Here is a 22752-nt window from a genome sequence, read left to right on the forward strand (position 1 = left end):
ACGGGGACCAGACCTTCCCGCTCACCTGCTCCTCCTCAAGGTACTGCTGGTCAAACTCCAGCGAGTAAAACTCGATGGGAAACTCGCACGGGTTCTTCACCACCACTGTCCCCTCCACCCCATGGCTGTATGGCAGCACCGGTCCCAGCTCAAGCACTGGGGGGCTGAACTCCAGCTGCGGCTCCAGACCTTGTCCCGAGACCTGCAGCTGGAGGTGCTGGCTGCTCTGGCAAATGTTAATCTTCAGCCTCCTTCTGTAGGACTTCTGAAAAGAGAGAAGCACAGAAAGGTCCTGCGCTAAGTCCCAGGTGACAAGGGCCTGGAATTCAACCCTTGCCCCAAGGTCAGCGGTGTCATCGGTACCTCTAAGGTGAATGGAAAACAGGTATTTAATTATAGCAGAGGCTGCAGCACCTGCATGCTGGCTCCAGGTAACTGGGATGGATCCTGGGTGAGGTGTAACTGGCTGTTTGGTGTCAGATCTGAAACAGTCTGTCACATGTTTTCACCCAGTCACGAGGGAGCGCAGCGCTCATGAGAAAGGTCCTCGGGGTTACGCTGCCCAGACACAGCTGTGGCACTGCTGCATCAGGCAAACACCAGCCACGCAAGAGGCAGATGAGCTCTCGCTGGCTAGAAATAAGGGTCATCTTCTCTGCTCAGCGTTTGGCTCTGGCCAAAGCCCAACACAAGCTGGTGGCATCCCTACTAGCAATTATACCGTCCCTGGGACTGTTCCCAGGCATGGAAGCACTTGTGTCCATGCTGTCACACACTGCCAGCTTCCAAGTCACTGTGGCCACATGCAAACTGCCTTTGGGAATGCTCCATCGCTTAAGCTGACTCCCAGACCGCGTGGGAACACGCAGGCAGGTTGGGCCAGAGCCACAGGGACTGCTGGCAGTGTACCGCTACAGGTGACAGTCCCGCCGTGCCCAGGAAGGTGTCTGGCGGCTGTTTTGTCTGCTGGTACCGGCAGCAGGATTAGCCCAGGTTGGCCCTTCCAGGGTTGTCCCCCGCGAGCATGCCAGCTGCTCTGCGCCGGGGCGTTGCAGCCTGCAGATATGCCCACACGAGGTGGAAGGTGAGGGGAGACAGGTGGATCTCCTCCATGTGCCGAGAGGGAGCCACACCGCCGAGCCTGGATGCTCCCTGTGCAACTCCCCGTGGGGATTCCAAAGCGCTTCTCAGAAGTGCGCGCTACAGGGGAAACTGGGGCACAGCGGGTACGGGGCTGGCAGAAAGCTCCATGCGGAGGCCAGACCTCATCCCCTGCGCTGGGCTCTCATTTCCACACTGCCCTGCCAGACCTCCGCGGGGTGACACCTGCCAATCTCACCTCTTCCACGGGTGAAAACCTGACTCGCATGTTGCATCGCTGTCCGGGAGCGAGGGTTCCGGCCGAGGGCAGTGCCTCAAAGACACGGGGCTTGGCTTCCAACTCCTGCAGCAGCTTCCGACGCATGCTCGCTGACAAGCATTTGTCCACCTGGGCACAGAAACCAGGCGTGTGAGGTGGCCTTTGTGGGGACAGACTCTTGGTTCCTGCCGTGCTCTGAGATACTGCCACGGTGCGAAGAGCACCCACGTCCAAACCAGACGTGGCCACCATAACCTGGTGGCACCATAAACGGGAGCAAAGATGTGTAGGCAGGGCAGGCAGATGGGGAGGCGCTGTCCTCAGAGGAGGAGGAATGGGTGAAGATGGCAGAGAAGTGAAGCATCAGCTAACGAACAGGTCCAGGCGAAGCAGCCTTGCCCCGTACCCTCAGAAGCTTCCTCAGCCGAGCTGTAGCCCAAGCGCCCAGGCAGCCACGGGGGCAGAAAGGGCAAGAGAGGCAAAGAAAACCCAACCAAGAAGTTACGTGTCACACCTTGTCTGTGCTTTACCTTAACAGGCTCGTGCACGGTGACGAACCATTGACAGGGGACCTGGAGCTGATTGTGGAGCTGGACAGTTTCTTCCCGACACTGCCCACACTGGACAGCGGAGAACTCCAGCCTGTCCCTGGAGAGGCAGAGGGACGGCACAGTCACGTCGGCACGGAGGCGGACATGGAACGTGGGGCCACCTGCTACCTAGTGAAGGACAGAACATCCAGCTGAGAGACCAGGTGACATCTGCTGCTGTGTCCAGCCTGCTGCCTGCCCCAAAAGGTGGTACCTTGATGGGCAGGAGCACGTCCACCTCTCCCAGTGGCAGGTTGGCGCTTTGTGGGTCAAAGCGCACTCTGAAGGTCTTAGTCTTGCAGCAGGGCAGGCACTTCACATGGTCCAGATCCACACTGAAACCTTGAACAGATGAAAATAAAGCAGCTGAGATACATCTCATGTCGCTTGTGTGTCACAAGCACGTTAAGGCCACGCGGGCGTCCTGGCTGGCAGCTCTGCGAAAGACCCCCTTGTATCCCCGGAGAAGCCTGCTGCTCTTTCTCCCTTGTCACCGCCCAAGGAGAAAGCGTTTTCGCAGCCAGAATCCAAGGTCCACATGGTAAAAATGAAACCCATCAGGCTGAGCTTCAGCAATTCCTTCCTTGGGCATCTCAGGGAAGGATGCACAGACCTCCCCGAAGGAGAATTTCCAACGAAGATTCCCCCATGCTGCGGTGTTCCCTGGACAACAACTTAGAGAAGACACCTGACCACCCCTCAGACACAGCAAGTCACCGTTTGATGGGACACAGCCTTGCCTCAGGGCCTGTCGTGGAAGCCTGTTTTGATACACCAGAGGATCTCACAGGCTCTTTTCTCAATAAAGGCTCAACTGAAGGGCTATGACATCATGAAGTCTAAACAAAGCACTTCCAAACCACAAAGGGTCCCGTCCGTTTGCAACACGAGCCCACAGAGAGCACAAAACCTCGGCTGTCACTCATGGTAGCCAAGAGCAGAAGATGATGAGAGGTGACCAAGGTGATCAGCCCACCTAGTCCCTGAAATGAGGTGTCAGGGCAGTCCCAGGCAGACCAGGTCTCTGGGCACTGCTGGCCAGGAGAATTCAGGCTCTAAAGCACCGAGCAGGGGGCAGTCAGGAAGAAAAAAGCTGTACAAACAGGCACGCAACACGCCCCCACACACCCAGTGACTTAAGCTCATCTGTCAAGCCCACGGGAAGTCCCTCCAGCACTGGTTACCTGTGCCACACAAGGCACGTCTATCAGCGAGGAAGGACACAGGCAACCGCCCGGGGTTGGTGATCTTCACAAGCTGCGTGCGGACGGTACCAGGAATGACACAGCCAAAGTCCAGGATGTACTCAGGCAGCTGAACTCTGAAAGGAAGAGAGACATTCCTTAAACCACAGCCCGGCTACATCTCCAGGTGGACAGAAGACACAAATAAAGTGGGTATTTGCTGCTGTAAAAACCCAGCTCAAGCCTGTGAAAGCCAAGGCCTGACCACCTGGTAGTAACACTTCAGTTAAGTCATGGAGGGTGCAGGTCCTAGGTTTTATCAGCTACCATTGGGACCTCAACACAAAATTGTGTTTAACTGGTCACAGCTCCTCGGCTACAAAGAGCCACTGTGGCTAAGTCCACCAGACCTCCACCGGCCTCAGTGGAACTGCTAACCTGGTGTACAGCCCAAGCCTGAAATCGCTTCAGGACCTTGCAATGAGATTTGCCTGCACAGGCAATCTTCCCCGCTCTGCAGCCAGGTCTGTCCCCAGAGCAGCCCCGGGAAAGGCAGGAATCGGCACCGACAGCGTTCAAGGGCAGCTCCTTCTCCAGAGCAATCCACTCGGGAAAGCGCATAAGTGGTCTGTTTTGCAGAGCATTTTCTTCCTGAACTGGAGCCTACCGTGCCCCTGCCTCATCAGGAAGGAGCAGAGGGAAGGACCAAGTCACCCAGGCAAGCCCTACGGTCCCACCAGCATCTACACCCCCTGCTTTAGGGTTTCTCAGCCCGTGCGATTCCCTGCTGGCTTTGCTTAGCGTGGCCTGTTAGTTGGAACAAAGATGCCAGCTTTGAGTTGCCTCTTTCAGAGCTGGTCAGCAGGGACGGTGTCTGTGCTGTCTGGAGGGGCTGGATGGTCTGCACTGGACCCCCTCAGCACTAAGAGCAGAACCCAGCATCTGTGGGGAGCTGAGCACCCCAGGGTGGCACTATGAAGTGAGGACACTCGGCTGCTCACAGGGAGCACGTCAAAGCTACCAGGGTCAGACCCTTTCTGCAGTGCCCAGCTACTGCCAGCTCTGCAGACACCAGGAGCTCTCGGGAGCAGGGGTGCACTGCTGGGTGTCACCCTCGGGGCACCTGGAGTCTCTACTAACTTGAGAAGCCTCCGACGAGCACGCTGGTCAAAGGCCGCTTCCTCTGGGGGGCCGGAGCTGAGAGCTTTCTGCTGCTCCAGGGCATGTTCCTCTATCAGCAACTGCTCCACCTGCAGCTGCAGCTGCGTGTCCCACTGAGGCAAGGAAAGAGAGCGGCTGGTTAGCAAAGGTCCTGCCCAAGGCACAGGCTTGTCTCTGAGAGAGGATCCCACCCTGATCTTGTTGAGAGGGGCGATGGAGTCCCTCTGCCTCGCTGCTCAGCGTCTGTGACACCTCCTGCTCCCTTAGTCAAGACCTGATCTCAAGGGAAACAGACTCCAGCACCTTCGCCTGCCCAGTCACTGTCATAAAAGCTGATCTGGCCAGACAAACAGACAGGCAGGCCAGGAACCTTCCAGAGCTCCGAGTATTTGCCTGCCCCCAACCAGTGCCAGAGCAGCTTGGACAGCAGCTCTCTTGGAAAGGGAGCCACGAGAAAGCTGATGCCTCTTGGAGATGACCGCTGACAGCACAGCCCCAGGGCGCAGTCAGGCTGCTGCTGGTAAGCTGGGTCGTGAGCAACAAACCCCTCAGACACGACCCGCAGCTCCTTCAAAGTGCCGGGAACTCAGTCACTTGAGCACGGCCTTCAGGAGCTCTCCCTGAGGCAGTCGGGGAGCTGGTGCATCTGCTGGAGGGACAACAGCCAGAGCTGGGCAGCCCCTGGGGCAGCGCTGAGCTGACACATGCTCGTGGCCAGGTGCGGGCAGGGAGGTCCCAAGTGCCAGCAGGGCCCCAGGAAGCCTGCTGCGGGGTGCCCAGGGCTCGAGTGACACAGGGGCAGGGTGGCACATGCCAAATGGGGCTTCTCACCGCGGTGTCCGCGTCGTCCCTGGGTGGCTCCGCGGCTGCAGCCTCCCCCAGAGTAACTGCTTCAGCTCTCTGGCTGTCCTTTGCCATCTTCTCTTTGGCCTCTTTGAGGACCTTCTCGTATTTTGCATTTCCTGGAGGAAGAAGCGATCCACAAATAGAAGCGTGGACGCCGTGCCAATCCCACTTAAGCTGGGAAGCCCCACTCCCCTGATGCTGGCCTCTCCCAGAAACAAACTCCTTGAGCAATCTATGGGAAGTAGATGCTGCTGCTCCTCTCTGAATCCTGACGTTCACTACCACCCACCTTCCCCCCTACAGAGGAGCATCCCATCCCCTGCAACGCGATGGCAAATCCAACCCTGCCAACATCCCTGCCAGCCCGCGTTACAGCTTCCCCAAGCTTTTCTGCCCAGCCGCCACCTTCCCAGGCCTCCGACAGATATGCTGGCAAGCTCTGCAGGGTGGTTCCTGGGGCAAAGCCCACATGGGCTCACCTGCTAGAGACCCAGGAAGCAACCCGAGGGTTGAGTGTTGCTCTGACAGCCCTGAAACCTCCAGGCTCGGTGGGGGTGGGGGTGAGCTGCCCTGTGGGCATATGGCATGGGGAAAAAGCCAGGGGACCTTCCCGTGGAGCAGAGAGGCAGTGCTCACCGCTGATGTTCCTGGGCAGGTCCAAGCAGATCCTGGGAAGGGTCCCTTCTCCTCTCAGGGTGATGCTTGCTGGTTCCAGGTGACCCACTTGAATCTGCAAAGCCCTGCAGAAGACTCCAGGCACTCCTGGCAGGTAACAGACTTTGAGCACTTGCTCCTTGCCAGGTCCAATGTAACCCTGCAGGGCATGGGAGACAAGAGAGGGAATGCACCAAAGAGCGTTTGGTGGGGGGACGGCTCAGGCGATAGGCACACTGAGAAGAGAAAACAGCTTCTCCTATGGAAGAAAACGTCAGACAACACGGCCTTCTAGCTTTCTCGTATCCTAAAAGCTCGAGCCTCCTACACCAGGGTGCAGTATGTCCTTCAGAGGGCTCGTAAGGCTGCATTCCCACAGCACAGACCGCCCTTTGCTCAGCGGGAGCGCAGCTCTGCTGCTCACAGTGCTTACCCTCTGCTAGCAAGAGCCAGACTGAATAAAGAAAAGCTCTTTTACCAGCCGCTGCGGAAGACGAGCTAAGGCCCATGCCCTCAGCAGGGCCAGCAGCTCCTCACACTGCACGTCAGCGGTTGCCAGGCTGCTGCTGAAGGGCCTGACTCATTCATCATCCCAACCAAACATCTCCTGCCTGCGTGGTTACACCAGGGGTGCGTGAGCCCATCCAGACTCACAGCGACCTGCAAACATACATCTCTGGAAATGCAGGAGCAGACCAGGACAAATTCTAGGGAAGAAGGTGTTGCTGGGAAGGACATCTCCTCCCTGGGCTTCCAGAAAGGCTCTCCAAGCCTCAGGCTGGGCTCACACCAGCCACACTGAGAGCACATGGAAGCAGACAGCAGCATGGCTCTGGGTGACCGGGCACAGACGCAGACGCCTTTGGCTCGCCGTCTGCACGCTGGGCTGGACCCTCGGCTCCCCGCTCCCCTGCACGCTGCAGGGGAAGCCGCTGAGCGGGACAGCTCCTGCCACTTGGTCCCCTGAGCCCGTACTCCAGCGCACAGCGCAGCTGCAGCAAAGGTGAGCCCTGCCAAGCTGCCAGCACCCACGCTGCTGCTGCAGCAGCTGGCTGCACGGGTCCAAGCAGAGCTGCGTCTTCGGAAGCCCGCGGGAAGAGGGCATCAGTGTGTCATCCCTTGTAGGAGACGGGCATGAAAACAATGTGAAAGCCATTTGGCTTCCTCTTCCCCTTGCAAAAGGGACAAAGATAGGAACGCTGCTTCAGCTCAAAGACAGCCACGCGGGACTAAGAAGCTGGGGCGCCGGGATGCTGCAAACTCCTCTCCTGGCTGTTCCAGCCCCGATCCTCCCTGACCCCCTCGCTGCCCCACAAAACTGCTGCAAAGCAGCAAAGCTGGAGGAGGGACCAATACAAGGGCTGCTAAAATTTCTGGCAAAGCAGCTTCATGCCCAGGCAAGACAGTATTTCAGCCCTGCTTAGTGCTGGCAGGGGGCAGGTGGGGTTTCTTACAGGCAGGGACAGGGAGTACGTCCTGCTTGACCACACAACCTGGGGAAGATGACCCTCACAAGAGCCTGCACCGTCTGGCTCCAGTGTCGGCACAACCACAGAGCTCAGCACTCGGGGTCCAAAGAGCTACCGAAGCCCTCGTGCCTCCCGCCGGCGGCTGCTGCAGGATGCCAGAGCCACCCACCAGCAAAGGCCATGAAGGGGCTCTAGTAGGACCGCGCTTGCTCGACCTTCTCTGCCACCCAGCAGCAGTTGCTTACAGCCCTGGCTCTCCGTGCCGGTTTTGTGGCTCTGTCTTCCTTTTCTTTTTTTCCACCTGCCCCACCACCTTTTTTCCCTATAACCCTCTCCTGGGCAGCCTGGCCAGGGTGAATCACTTGTGCTACTCACCGTGCTGGGCACGGCCAGGGGCACGCCGAGCGGAGGGCTGTCCGCAGCGGCTGCGCTGGAGCCGAGCACCACGTAGGTGAATCCCACCTTCCCTCTGTTCTGCAGGGTGACCTCCGCTTCCTTGACTTTGTTAAACAGCTGGAGAGAAGACAGAGGAGCGGGAAGTTACAGACGCAGGTCTGCTGCTGGGAGTCTCCTTCCCTTTTCCCTGGCTTGAAAGCACATGAACACAGCGCAGAAGCAGGGAGCGCAGGGGAGGTACAGGCACTGCGGTGTCCTGGGTTAACCTGGGCGACCCCCAGCCACAGGGTACCCCTTAGCCCTACGCAGGAACACTATTGACGGCAGCACGTAGAGGTGCAGTAATAAATAAACCAGGGGATACAAGCCCTCTGCTCTTTAAGGTGTCACCTAACAGCCAGCTGAAACAAAAGAGGAGGCATCGAGGCATTTCAGAATAAGAGGCACCTGCATACAAGTATTTGCAAGCAAAACAGAAGCAAAAGTAGAGACAGACAGGGCAACAGCCAAACAGGGCCAACAGCTGGAAGGGTCTGTGGGGATTTTAACTGAAAAGAAGTGCCAATTGTTCTGGGACATTCTCTCCAGCTGCAGTGACTGGAAGCCCAAGTTAACTTCCTCCCCAGTTTATTTTGTTGATTAATCAAGAGCATTAAAAGAAAGCATCTCCTTGGACCTCAGGCTTTAGGAACGGATGGGCGGATGAGGGTCCTGGGGACATGTCCCTTTGGAGATCACCACAGGGTCCTTGCCTGTCCCGGGAGGCAGCGCTCGTGACCTTGAAGAGGAGGAAATCCCAACTATTGGGGGGTAGAGATGGCCATTAAAAAACAACTCTGATGCAGAACGTATCACCCAAAGGCAGTACTTCCAAGCGACAGAGCCAACAGAGTAGCTGGGAAGGGAAGAGCGCCCTAGACCTAGGTGGGCAGCAACGCGCCGGCGACAGTTCCAAGACAAGGACCTCTGCCAAGAGAAGCGTGCGGTACCTGCAGCCCGCAGTCGATCTCCGTCACGTCAAGGAAGTAGTTGATGAGCGAAGCCTCCCCACTCAGCGCAATCTCGTAGGTCGGGCCTCCCTCCACACTGCACAGCGCCGTGACACGGGCAGCAATGTTTGTGCGGCCAACGAAGGTGAAGGTGACGCGCTGGCTCTTGCCCGGCGGCAGCACGCCGTACAGTGGCAGGACATCAAAAACCTGGAGGCAGGGGAGGAGAGATGGAGATGTCGAGCGTGGAAATTGATGCAGAAGAGCAGCCGTGGCTTGGAGCAAAGTACAGATGTGGCTGGAGGGGCCTCTTCATCACAGGCGAGATCACCCTAATCTCATTCTGCATCCATTCCACTTACCGGTGGGAGAGACCCTGGGAAAAATCTTCTCCCATACTAATTAATGTATTAATACACTAAATTAATTTGGGATGTCTCCTGGCAGCAAGACATTCTCTCAGCTGAAGAACTTGCCTTTAAAAACACTTTTTACTGCCTTCAGAAAAACACAAGACTTGGAGATGAGAGCCCTTGGAGCTGGGGGTGGACTCCAGCCCAGCTCGTCTAACTCCTGACACTTTTCACTCTCTCTCCGACCCGCACACTGCTCTCGCAAAAGCTACTGCAAAAATTTCCTACCGAGCACCTGATGAGTAACAAGACGAATAACACCCTCCACAGGCGCTGCACAGGCAGGACCCTCGGTCAGCCCTACATGGCCGGTTGCTTCAGCGGCGCTGCGCAACGTGCTGGGAGGGATGCGAGGCCACTCCGTGAGCAGCACCGAGGGCCACCAGTGGCAGCGGGGGCTACGTAACTGCTTGCCACGCTGGGAGCCCAGCGGGGAAGTGAGACAGATGCCCACTTACCTCCTCCGGTCCCGAGGGGAGGGGCTCCACCTCCACAAACCGCATCCTTTCCTGGGTCCTCACTGGCCTCCGACTTTCCAGCTCCACAGCAGCGGACGGCAGCAGCTGGAAAACAAGCACCATGGGCTACAGGAGGCAGCTGGCTGGGCTGAGGGGGATCACTGTGCTGCAGGCTCCACCGCCTCATCGAGCCAAGAGCAGCTAAGATGGGACACAGGCACACACCAAGTACGGGGACGCCTGTGCCATTAGCCGAGTGTGGGTCCAAGACCCGTGCGGATGAGACACGAGGTGCAGGTGGAGCCCGTGTCACACCGGCAGGCGGGCTCGGACCCACCGGCTTGCACGAGGAAGCGGGGTGCTCCCAGCACCCTGTCCTGGCAGGGACCTCGAGGGCACGTTGCACCCTCATGCCACCCCAGCTTTGCTCACTCCTGCCCAAGAAACGCACCAAACACCCCACCCCTGGACAGCTCAGGTTCTCCATGACAATAATAGGAATGCAGCTGCAAGCGAGAAGTGTCAAAAATGGGAAATAAGGACTTCAGAAGTCCTTGGCACAGCTGTCCCATTTCAGGTGGTGCTTAGCTTTCCCCTTGTGCACTCATCAGTGCTGGAGGGCTGAGGATCGCCATTTCTCTCGAATAACACCATCCTGAAAAAGGCAGCTGAGATGTTTTTCTGTCTTGCAGCAGCTGAGGGCTGGTGTTTAACCTCAGAGGTGCCATCCTTTAAACGGAACCTCGTCCCTGGGCTTCTGACCCCTATTTATAAGCAAGGGCTTTGTGATTGCTCTTGAAGTTTAAGAATACCTGCTGCTTCGGTAACATGAAGGAGGGCTTTGCGCTGGGGCTCTGACATGGGCAGGGTATGTACAGCACATCCTCAGACCTAACCAGAGGCTACATCTCTCCAAGGAGATAAAGCACTGGGGAGGGCTGAGCCTTCTCACATCTCAGTGCTCTTTCTGTTGTCTCCACATCTTCCAGCCTGCAAAGCTTTGCCAAGGGCATATTCCCAAAGACGCTAACCCACATCTTTCCCAGGCTTATGGTCTCCCACCTCCCCAGGAAGGCTACATGGGCATTGCCTTGATACAGTGACACAAGCAGAAGACAACGCTGCAACCCAGATGTATCCTTTGAAGCAATTTTGGATCCTACCTAGCCATATCCCCTTGAATTTCCCTGCTTTATCTGTGCATACATGGCAACAAAGCAGGGCACAAAAATGATTTCATGCTTCTATCTGAAAACATTCAGCCGCGCTATTCTTTATGCCTACCGGGTATCCTTTTTCCTGATTCAGAAAACACGTGCAGAGCTACAACATTAAAACCACTGATATTTAGATGTCAGCAGGTGCGACCCCCCTCCTTGAACTTAACACCAACTCCGGCACTTTCAGAACCTCCTGTGCTCTCCTATATCCTTTTTTATTGCCCCAGGAGCAGCCTCTGTCCCACGTGATGCAAAAGGCGCCATCAGCTCCCACTAGCACCGAGGCCAAGCTCCAAAGCACCGAGGCTCACCAGGAAGGTCAGCAGACCAAAGGCTGTTTTCCATACTAAGAGGAAAAGACAGCAACTTTGTCAAGTCTCCATTTATAAAAAGGCAGCTCTGTGGCCATCGCTGCAATACCAGGGCTCGGGCGAAGGCAGAGACGTGACAACGGGTGGCTCTAGCTGGGGCTGAGAAGATGGCACATGGAGACCAGTACTGGGCAGGGCTTGACAGAGGAAGGGAACTGGAAGCCTCCACATCACGGTGCAGGTAAAACCCCTCCTTTCACAGTGCAAAAAAAACCCAACCAAAAAACCCCAACCTCACCATAGGTCAGGAGGACCTGAATGGGCTTCTCCAAACAACACTACCCTACTTGTCCCTCCCCATAAGCCCCGTGTCCAGCTGCTGGCCCTGCTGCCCAGCCCACTCTCAAGGCACATGGCAGCAGGGCAGCAAAAAAGGGACGCTGGCACCAGCACGGCTTTTTGGTGGCAAGCTGGGGGAGGCAATGCAAAACAGTGAGTGTACAAGAAAATCTACCTTTGCTTCCAGGGAGTCCTCTGCATCTGCTGGCTCTTGGGCAGGATCCCCCACTGCTCCCAGGGCTTCAGCTGGCTCCTCTACGCATCCATCAGTGACACTGCTCTCTGCAGATGCCGAGTGCTCCGAGCAGGCTCCTTCCTCCTTTGGTGGCTGGGGTTTGATGAAAGGTTTAGGTGCTGGAGGGCTGAACCTGGAAGAAACCGTAACTTCAATCATGAAGCTGCAGCAGGAGGGAGGAAGACCTGGAGAAGCAGTTCCTTGGCAGGACGTGGCCCCTGGGTGGGCACTGGTGCCGCCAGCCCAGGAATGGATCCGACCTGGCAGCTCCAGAACCAGGATGCAGCAGGTCAATGCTGGGGGCTGCCCAGGGACAACGCCGGTCCAGCAGTGGCAACTGCTTGCAATAAGGAACTGCAGATATCAGAGGTGAACACCTTGCAGGGAGACAAAAGGACAAACTGCACAAAAAGGTGGGACTGAGACACAAAGGGGCAGATCTGGATGGTGATGAGCCAGCACAGACCCAGTGCCGCAAGGAGGTTTTCAGCTCTTCTAGGTATTCACCCTGAATTTTCCCCTGGGCGGTTACGCACAGCTGCGGGTCAGGACCAGCAGTGGCGATGGCAGGAGCAGGGACGGAGCCCGCCGCCTGCTGTGCCTGAACCCCGACGGAGCCGGCACGAGCCCAGCACGGGACACCTTCGCACACGCAAGGAACACGGGAAGACACGTCAAGCGGCTCCAGGCAGAGACTCACAATTAAACAGCCCATTGATCCCCGATGAGCACCAAAGCAGCCGCAATTAGTGCTTTGGGGAAGGAAACGCTGGTCATTTTTAATCAATCTATTCCAATCGCGACACTGAGATTCAGCTCCCTGCCGTGCCGCAGGTACTCCCTGGCTGCAAAACAGCAGCTCGAACCGCACCTCGCGCCAAAAAGGCTGCAGCTCTGCTGAAACGAGCTTCTAACCGGTGTGGCACGTCCTGATGCCATCATTACCTCCCCAGCATTTTCTAAACACAAACTGTTGGAGGACAAATTTGACAAATGGTTCAGCAAAGCAGTTCAACCGCTCGTTTTGCAAACAGAGCCGAGTTTATCCTTTGAGCAACAGCAGCCAGTAAAAAGCGTATGGGTTAACGTTTTCAGAATTCCCAAATGACTCCAACTATGGTCCCTGTATGAAATTGCAGCAGGTGCTCACAGTAGCTCTGCTTGGATTTCCAACGCCACGTGGAGGGACGCGCTCGGGCCATGCCTACCTGCCGCTGTTCCTATTCGTAAACGTTCCCCCCGCAGTCAAACACGGCACATTTTTTACAGCTGGGAATTCAGTGCCTTGAACCACGGGCTCCAAACAAAGATTTGTCTTTAGTATCTAAGGCTGGTTTTCGTTTCTGGATTACAGGCTCTGCTCTTCACAACCTGGAAGAGATCCCGCCTGACTTGCCCTCCCTACAGCGACATGCAAGAACACGGCTTCGCCCAGGTGAGCCCCTGACAGCCCTCCCTCCGCCTGCTGCTGGGACGCCACCGGGACCCCGAGCAACAGCTCGGCACCATCCGTGGGGAAGAACAAACCAGGGCTGGAGGGGATGAAGGCGCTCGCTCAGCCCTGCAGCGCATCGCCCACCTACGGTCCCACCCACGCAACCTCTGCTCCTCTCAGCCCAGGCACCCGGGTGCATGTTGGGGGGCCCTGACGGGCGACCAAACTGCCCAACACCTCCAGCGGCCGCTGACTTGGGCAGCTCCGTAAGGATGAGATAAATCCAGCTCAGCTGGGACAGTGGTGCTTTTGGGCAGCCTGCAGCTGCACGCTACCTTTCCCTGGCGGCAGGGGAGATGCCCACAGTGTCGGGCCACCAAGAGGAGCACCTCAACACCCTCCAGCCACGCACCAGCCCACGCACCCGTTGGGTGCCTGGGTCCGGCTGTCATCGCGGCAGCTGTCCCAGAACCGCTCGCTACGATGCACATGGTGAGGAAATGAAACCGCAGCTCTTAGAGTGGCTCGTGATAAATAATGCGGCTTAGTAACAGCTCCCGAGGAGAGGGAAACCCCCAAGATGGAAAAGCCATAATCATTTATTAAGGTACCTCTAGTTCTACAGAATGGTTTGAGGCAACTTCACCAGACCGTGGTGCCTAGACAACAACAGTATTTTTCCCTCTAAAGTAGAAGCCCTCCGGGACCCAGTGCTGGGAGATGATGTGATTAGCAAGTCCTGCTGCAGAGAAGCGTGAAGCAGCACAGCCAGGGACTCTTTCCAGTGGGGGAAAGTCAAAAAGAACAACAATGAGCATCACATGAAAAGGAAGGGAGTGAGGAACCCGAGATGTCAACAGAAAGCTGACCCCAAGGACACGACATCTTCCTGGCACTGAAGGAAAGGGGGTTGGTCCTGGGAAAGAAGGGCAAGATGATGAGATGTTCGGCATCAGCCCAGGCTTGAGGTAACCCTTTCTCAGAATCGGGACCTTCTGGGCAGCCTCCAGCACTTTCAGAGCAAGGCTGTGAACGCAGGGATGAAGGCAAGGAGCAGAGAGCGGCTCCTCCACCTGCAGAAGGCACCAGCCCCAAAGCAGAGGGGCCAAAGGGCTGCGGAAGTGCCTCCACCAGCACGCTGGAGTGGAGATGAGGAGCCTCCTGACATAAGCAGGTCAGCCTGGGGCTGGAGGGGCTGACAGCAAGGTGTTAACCCCCCTGCGTCCATCTCACCCAACCTGACCACCCGTCAGATGAGACAAAATGGATCCAGGTATTAACAGGGGGGATTCAATGGCAGCACAGGCACACTGACAGCAGGGAGAGAAGAGTCCTTCCTGCTAGGGCCAGGACAGCCTTGTGCCACCCACCATCCAAACCGCTGAGACATTAGGAAAAAAAATCATCTCAGCCTGTCTCTTGGTTTCTGAGCCTCCTAAGGACACAGCTTCACACCACTCCCCACACCCACCTCCCAAAATAGAGGAGCCAGAAATCACACCGCTTCTGCAAACCGCACGTGAAGATTCAGGCAGGATGACGTGACCTTGCCAGCTCAGGCTGTGCGAGAGCCACCACCAGCAGGACAGACACCCCAGAACGGTGATCGGAAGGCCCGAGGTCCCTGCAGGTCCTGCCAGCACCAAGGACACGTGCCAGGAGCCACCACCCCTTTGCATTAAATGCAGGAGTTTTAACAGCGCTGAGGCTGCTGCCCTGGTGCGTGGCACCCACACGCCCAGCATCCTTGCCCAGGCCCCCAGGAACCACACGCTGGTGCATCCCTTAGGCACAGCCGAAGTACCGGGGGAAAACAAGCCCCCCAACAAAGCCCCAGCTCTGTCACAGGGCAAAGCACCAGAGACCATGCACCCCTGAGGCATCTAAACAGGCTTATGGACCCCGACGATGCACTTTGATTTGTCCTGCAGGCCAACAGACTTAGATTGAAAAGGGACTTTGGAACAAGCAAGACAGCTCAAGGGTGTTTGAAACTGAAAACAAAACAATGTGATACAGAAGTAAACTCAAAACCTGCCCAGTGCACCCTGTGGGAACACGTGGCTTGAGCTGGGCCACCTGGCCAGCAGCTGGGGAAGGTGGTGGTGATGGTCTGCCCTCGCCAAGAGCAAACTCGAAACTGCATTTTGTCCCAATGCCCTGATGCCTATTTCTTTGCTAGGATAAATTCCTCTGCTGAGCTACGATTTGTGCATTTACTGAACCACCTGTTGACATTCAGACCAGGCAGCGCGGAGACAGAGAAGCAACATCATTGCAGTGAGATCCGACACCTCCAACTGTCACTGTGCGCGCCCTGGAAATGACTAACCGCACAGCAATGGCTGGACTGTGTTGCTGATACGATTGCTCAAAGTAGCAGCAGTGACTAAAGAGTAAGGAGGAAAAAATGGGTTGACCAATTAGAAGAAACAAAAAAAACAAACCCACTTTAAGCACAAATAGTCTTGTCCAGGCAGAGAAACAACATTTTTCTCTCCTGGCCAAAATAAATGTGTGTGTCTGATTGATGCTGGGAGTCTCTGGCAATCAGCTCCAGCAAGGTTAGAAGTGTGGACGCTTCAATTCTATCGATCTCGCCTTCACGAGACCTGATGTTTGATTCCCTCGATGTCAGACCGAGTTAGTTTGATCTGATAATTTAGAATAGCAACAGTGCTTAATGTAGACCAGAAATAATATCTGACATGCTGCCCTTCTGCTGGGCTCTTAATGAGCAATCTGAGGTGTTAATAGCCTGGAGACCATCTTCATTTCCAGCCCTGACATGGAGAATCACATGGTGTCTGCCGAGGGACCCAGAGCGAGCACATTACTGCTTAATTAACATGCAGAGCAGAAAAGGGAGCTGTCCTAACGTCCACAGCACTAACGAGCCAGCAAAGGGGCTATGCCAAACCCTCTGGAGCAGGGGCTGCTATCCTGCCAGATGCTCAGGACCCTCAGCTGCTACCAACTCAGAGCTGGGTGACTCAGCGTCTGCCAGAAGAACCTGCAGGCTCAGGTCCAGCAAAGCCAACTTAAGTGGAGATGGGGGAATTAAAAGCTGAAAACTGATTCAGCAGTCACATTTCCAAAACCCTAAAAAAAAAAAAAAAAAAAAAAAAAGAGTCGATACAAACAGGCAACTGGCCAATAAGTGACCCCAGAGGAAATTCATTCCACACAGGCTTTGCTCCAATGTGTGTGTTTCTCTGTTATCATAAAATATATGCATTGTTCTATCATCAACGTTAGATTTTTCCCTTAGCTTGTAATTAAACCCTAATCTAATTTACCAGGAGATGACAGGGGCTTCCGAGCAAAGCTTACAGCCCTGTTACTCTTTCCCTGTCCACCTCCTTGCACCTGCTTTTGCAGACTTTCCCCTGCATTTTAGGGTCTGTTCTTGAAGGCGCCGCGCATGAAGGGCCACACCAGACTGGCCGTTACCTGGTAAGACCCCGCTGTGAACGGGCTACCCCAGTGTCCACAGCTTCTCCCCCAAGCCCTCCTCACCGCCATGGCTAATGCCAGTGCCCAGTCTCCTCTAAGCCAAATTCCAACTCCCTAAACAAAACTGTTTATTTATGATCTCTGTTATTTGCAATAGCAGCACTTCAACGCGCAGTGGTTAACTTTGCTCGGTTTCCCAGGGCATTATGGAAAAACCAGTTGCTACTGTCATTAAAACCGCCCAGACTAGGCTTCTGTACTACGCAGAGAGGCCACAGCGGGAGGAACTGCTAGAAATGTGTTTATAGATGTGCTGCAGCACCACTGCAAGAGTGCTCTTGGGCTTGGAAACCACTGACCAGGGCTGGATGCCCTGCCTCCCAAGGATGCTCAGACAAGCGCTCCCACCGACACCTGCAGCTGGACCTACAGCCCCAGCAGAACCTGCCGTTTTGGCGAAAAATGCTGAATCAACTGCACATCGCATTCACAAAACAGCTAACAGACAAAAACTCCCTTCTCCAGGGTGGTGTTTGCCTCAGGCCACCAGGGTCTGCGAGCACAGCTCTCCACAGCAGCTTTCCTTCCCGGGGAACCAGTACGGGAGCTACAGCAAAGCAGCAGCAAGGGACCGGGGCAGCAGCAGGTCCTTCTGGTGGCAGCGCCTATGTAGGTTCTTAGGATGAAATGACAACGTACAGGGTCGGCAGGGATGGAAAACCGGTGATGTTACCGTCCACCTGCCTAAGCGTGGCTTTGTAGCTCCAGAGGCACAGCAGGACTCCAGGGTATGGGCTAAGCAAAAAGCGTTAGTAGTGTCATACAGCCCCAGCTCGGCTGGAGAACAGGGTCTCCCCCCCAGCGTCCAGCTGGCGGAGATCACCTTTTCCCTGAGCATCTAGCCTGACCACGGCTGGCAGGTGTTATTCCCACCAGGGAGAGCTGACAGCTGCTTGCCAGATCCCAGGCAAACGGCCTGGGTCTTCGCCAGGTACAGACAGGACACTAGGAAGAGGAGCTTCAAGGAGAGGGCAACGGTGCACATACCTCAGCTGGCTCGCATGGCCGCCCGTCAGGAACGACCAGTGGTACCGGACGAGAAGCGGGCTGCAGTTGGTCATCTCAATGTAACGCTCCACCTCAGTGTCATTCAAGATGCACCCAAAGTCCACGGCCATAGTCTGGAACTGGAGATTGGGGAAGAAGACTTCTCCCCGAACAGTGACCTGCTCCTCGCGAGGATGCTCGAGCAGCTGTATCTTCAGAGCCTTCTCTGCCACCCAGCTATTCAGATGCTCCTCGTGAGCAGGGTTAAATCCGATGGAGAAATGACGTTCCTCCCCTACCTCCAGCTTCATTGGCTGCAAGGAGATTAAAAAGATCAAACACCAGCGTAATGAAGTCCAAGGCTGGATAGCATGGAACATGTCAATGTCTTAAAGCATGACCTCAGCGTGGGCTTCTCAGCCCACCCTGCACGTTCTTTACAGCGAGTGCCTGACTGCAAGCACCACGCTCTCCTCAGACTATTGCAGGCTCACGTTTCTGTGCTTTGCATCGATACCAGGGGGAAATAAATATTGTCCTACTGAATTCTGGACCCACAGAGGCTCTGTGCTAAACACACAGCCGAACCAGCACTCCGGCAAGCCAGGGCTGCTGCCCTGACTCCAGAGAAACTCCTTTATCCTCACAGCACAAGTGCACCGGCACGGCAGCCTCAGCCTCGCAGGGGCCAGTCACCGGCACGGCACAGGAACGGTGCCCGCACCTCCACCAGCACGTGTCCAGCACAGCCCACGTCCAGCACCTTCCACCACCGACAGGGCAGGTGCCAGGCGACAGCGGGAGGAGCATCCTCAGCCTTCCCGAAGGCAGAGCTGCCCTCACAGAGAGCAAGCTGCTCTTGAGGTTGGCTGAGGACGGCTGCTGCAAGTCCCAGGAGATACCTTTACTCCATGGCTTGCCCAGCCCTAGGTGCCTGCTCCCTTCTCCTCATGGCTTTGAGCCACGAAGTATCTTCCCAACTCGGGTATTTTTGTTTCTTCCAGCAGCTCACTTCAGATCTGATTGAGTTGGGGCCAGGCTACTGCTGACTCTGCAGAAGACACTGCCAGAGGACTTCCCAACAGGAACGCACCGCCACATCCCTCCTCCTCAAAGCCCACCACGGGAAGGTCCTGCTCACCTGGACATCTGCAGGGAGGGGCTGCTGGGCCGCATCACAGACTCTGAAGGGTTGATCTAAGGCCAGGACGACACTCAGCGGCAGGGAGGACATGTTTTTTAAAGAAAGAGGCTTATGCTGTAGGCTGAGGACGTCACTGGGTAGCTACAGAAAGAGGAGACAAGAAGAAAACAACCTGAAGTGGCCACGCACCTCCCTTCCCTTCCGACGCATTTCAGAGTTTTCAACCCCAAAATTGCACACATCTCTTAGTCACTGTCTGTATTAGTTTCTACCCTTCTACAAGGTTTTTCTTTCAGAACGTCAGGTGCTTTTCACGTTTAGAAACCACAGCATCCCCCAGGGGGCAGGGAAACAGTCTCACATACAGACGAGGGAACAGCACCTTGAGAGGAGGCAGCTGCTTGACCAAGGTCAAAAGCAGAAAGCGAACCCAGAGCGCTTGTCTCCAGTTTACCCTCTCTTGGGCAGAATGGCACAAGACGATTTTCACCCCCAGTCATTTCCTACAGCCTTAGTGGCTCCAGGAGCCTCACAAAAGCAGGGATGCTAGTCAGAAGAGAAAAGCAAGCAGGATTTGGCCTGGAGCAGAGAGCCTGCAGTAGCCTAAGGTTAGCTTGGAACATTTACACGCACAAACAGCCAGCTAGAAACCTCAACGGTCTGGTTGCAACGTGTGTCCTGCTGTCCCTGCTCCAGTGACAAAGTGTCTGTAGCCTCACAGTTAAGCTCAGCCTAAGCTATTTCTTTCTGTTTATGCATCGCTCTGGCCTTCCTGCAGGGTTCACATCAACTAGGCAGCGGTTGGGAAACTAGTTCTGGCTGTATCGATATCCAACAGCTGCAGCGTCATAGCACTCGATAAACTAGAGCACAGGGCATCAAGCAGAACACAGGCAGACATCAGGAACAGCTGAAAAGCTTCTCATTAAGTGTGAACCACCCGCTCACAGGATTTTGTGCTTCTCTGGAAGCCTGGGAACCAGAGGAGAGGCCTGAAAATACAGAAACTAAATAATGAACCATCTTCTCTGTTTCAGACACCGCGTGGGAGAGGCAAAGATGATGGAGGAGTCAGGACCCAGAGACTAAAGGGCTCCTGTTTTGCATCGGTGTTGTCATCACTGCAGCTGAGGGATGACTGCAGGTCCTTTGAAGGAGGTGAGGCTGAGGGAAACGCAAAGAGCCAGCATCCATGCCAAGAGCAGGGAAGGCAGAGAGACAAAAGATGACAGTTTTCCTTCACCAGCCTGAGGAATTGGCAGGAAGCTCCATTCTTCTCAGCTTCCCTGCAGGATCGGTGTTCAGACATCCCCATGCCTTGGAGGAGCCTCAAAAACCTCCCTTCATCTTGACTACACAAATGCGTGTCTCTCTGCAAGTGGCTACGATCCCCCCTCAGCGCAGCAGCTGCAATCTCAGCGTTACTTCGCTGAAGTCAGAAAACCATCTCATCGCTAAGAACATCCTCACTTACTTCACAAAGCACCTCAGGAAGGGCGAGGAGGGGTTTAGCATCGCTCAGCTGCAGCGATCGGCTCTCCCCCCGGCAGCCCCAGCGCACAAGGTGGCTGTGCAACGGCCACGCTGCGCTCGCGGGTCCCACTGCCTCACCTGTGCCCTTGGCGCAGCAGCTCCATCCTGCCTCCACCTCGAGAAGGGCAGAGCTGTGACTGTCCCCGACCCCAGGGCAGCAAAATCACCATCTCGGCGGTAGAACCATCTCGTGGTAACGGCCAAAGCTTGCTCTGGCTCGAATCGATAGCTGAAGCCCCGTGGACTTGGGGAAGCGGTTTAACCGTCCCCATCCCCCCCGTGTTTAACAGGCACGCACACCCTGCAGGCTTTCGGCCATCAGCCACGCTCTTCAATGCCAGGATGCAATCCTGAGACTTACCTTCTCCACCCGGAATGCGATTTCTCTGGTAGACACTTGCAGAACGGGATCAACGAACTCACACGTGATGTCCACCTGCATTATCTGTGCCTTCCCCGCCTTGCTCCCCACCACGGCGTGACACAGCAGCCGCTCCTTCACCACCTGCATGCAAGAGTCACGCGTCACCCAAGCAGGTGCTGGCAGGGCATCCACAAAACACGCTGCAGTTGCTAGCCACCCAACCACGGACCCTATTCCTGCCGCAATTTACAGCCACTGCCCTCCTCAATAGCCCCCTCCTCTTGTTATGCTGCATCCTGTTTATGAGGGCACTCAGCTAGGTGAGCGATCAAGCCTTCTGCAAGCTGCCACTGAGGCAACCCTTGCAAGCACCTTTCAGATCATTAGGAACAGCAGGAGCTTCCTGAAGATTCATTCCACATTTGCTTAAACACCTGGGCCCAGCGGTCCCAGAGCCAAGGAACGTACACCAGGGTTAGCTGGCAGCTCCTCTGCAGAGTGGGATTTCCCCTGGCCTGGAAAGAAGGGCCCGGGGGGGAGAACACCCCGTGACCCTGCTGAGCTGCCACCCAAGGGTGCTGCCAGACCCGGCTGCCCTTGGGACACCAAGGCTGGCTGAGAGTCTGGGGTGAGCTGGTATGGAAATACCGACAACAAGTCAAGCTGTCAATTATAACGGTCCCTGGGAACACTTTCCCACGTGGATGAACGTCACTCTGACCATCAGGGCTGGCACGCACTGTTTTTCTCCTCCAGGACTCAGCGCTAGACAAGCCTCTGCCCATGTTTGTCTGCAGAGGAAAAATGATGCTGCTCTCGGACTCTCCCTCTCTTCACAGGTTTAGTGCTTGGGTTTTTTTAACTCACTCTTTTCACCACATCTATGACCTCACATGTTTTCATTTATTTACAGCCTCTGCTCCTAGCCTAAGTGTAACTTATTTTCTCCGCCCTTCCTTTCTGCCTCAGCACATGACACCCTGTAACCTGCCCTCTGCTTCTGAAGCAGCAACATTCCCTTCAGCCAGCATTTTGGTACCAGCGAGCTGGGTTTATGGTGACTATGGAAACACTGATGGTGGCCAGCAAGGAAAGCAGCCGGTGCTGCCATGGTAACTTGTGGCATTAAAACAGTTTCTGGAAAGCGCTTGCTCCTTTTCCCAAGGCAAATGTCAAGGGGTCGGAAGAAGCCCCAGCGGAGGTGACCTGGTGGGGAGGGCGCAGCCCTCGTGGGGCAACTCACCTGGGGAGTGCTGGAGGAGCCTTCCAGCACCATCTCCACAGTCTTGCCCGGCATCAGCTCTGTCCTCAGTGGTTGAAGCTTAAACACAGGGCAGGCAGGTTTGGGGCTCTGGAGGGAATCTGTGCCCTTGGTGTTACTGATGGCATGGAGACGGTCACGATGGCTGAACATGGGGAAGCCTTCTGTTGACCAACACAGCTGGTGGGTGCGTCGTCCTCTGTTTGTCACCTTGAAATGGTAACAGCAGCGATCAAAGCTAGAAGAAGAGATGGAAAACGTTATGGGGGCTGCTATTTCCCAGCGGTCACCCAGCTTCAGCACCCCAATGGCGTTATCTGACCGCACGCTCAGCAATAAAACCACCTCTGAAAAGGCTGACCTAGCTCGAAGCTTCAGCCAAAGCCAGACCCCGGCTGGCCCTAAGTTCAGCAGCCAGCAGCTGGTCAGTTTGTGTACAGCAAGGAAAAGCTTCGCAAAGATCCGTCACCTCAGGTACTCGTGAGCAGAGCATCACCCTTTGGTGCTCAGCACTCAGAGGGTTTTCCCAAGGTGCGTCCTGCAGGTCTCCCTGCACCAGGCACGAAGCTGGTCTGACCTGGCTGCAGGTGGGTGGACGAGCAGCTCTGCTGCCATTTCACCTGCTCCTGGGGAGCTGCTGCCTCAGGTGGCTTCCTCTGAAGATGCTACTGGGGAGCTGGCAGGGTGCAGAGACTCATCTGGAGATCTGGGCACCAGTTATCCCACCGCCGGGGCCCATCTTACCCCCCCTCCTCACTCCCCCATCTCTTAGGGAGCATCCAGCTCTCCCTGCCCCCAACGCATCAGCTGAACAGGGCAGCTGGTTTTGTGTCTTAGGAAGGTAAATGCACTGTGAGAACGCAGGATCAGCATAAGCTTCCCCCAAG

At 55.8% G+C, this 22752-nt stretch overlaps 1 protein-coding gene and 1 long non-coding RNA gene across 2 annotated transcripts in view; one reads left to right on the forward strand and one right to left on the reverse strand.

The window, feature by feature from the left end:
• LOC308057581 overlaps nt 1-22752 on the forward strand; it is a 309793-nt gene that overhangs the window by 190727 nt on the left and 96314 nt on the right. The gene's annotated exons all lie outside the window — the stretch shown is intronic.
• LOC308057572 (hydrocephalus-inducing protein homolog) overlaps nt 1-22752 on the reverse strand; it is a gene marked incomplete at both ends in the record, with an annotated part of 97928 nt that overhangs the window by 23448 nt on the left and 51728 nt on the right. The window contains 14 exons of the mRNA XM_080411650.1: nt 26-265; nt 1340-1674; nt 1866-2079; nt 2165-2292; nt 3135-3207; nt 5761-5955; nt 7640-7777; nt 8650-8859; nt 9521-9625; nt 11566-11758; nt 17444-17877; nt 18705-18848; nt 20602-20745; nt 21848-22103. Of these exons, the coding sequence (XP_080267776.1) occupies nt 26-265; nt 1340-1674; nt 1866-2079; nt 2165-2292; nt 3135-3207; nt 5761-5955; nt 7640-7777; nt 8650-8859; nt 9521-9625; nt 11566-11758; nt 17444-17877; nt 18705-18848; nt 20602-20745; nt 21848-22103 (2809 nt within the window). The remainder of the gene's footprint in view (nt 1-25; nt 266-1339; nt 1675-1865; nt 2080-2164; nt 2293-3134; nt 3208-5760; nt 5956-7639; nt 7778-8649; nt 8860-9520; nt 9626-11565; nt 11759-17443; nt 17878-18704; nt 18849-20601; nt 20746-21847; nt 22104-22752) is intronic.

The sequence above is a fragment of the Falco punctatus genome, assembly GCF_963210335.1.
Source record: "Falco punctatus genome assembly, contig: scaffold_52, whole genome shotgun sequence".
Taxonomy (NCBI): Eukaryota; Metazoa; Chordata; class Aves; order Falconiformes; family Falconidae; genus Falco; species Falco punctatus.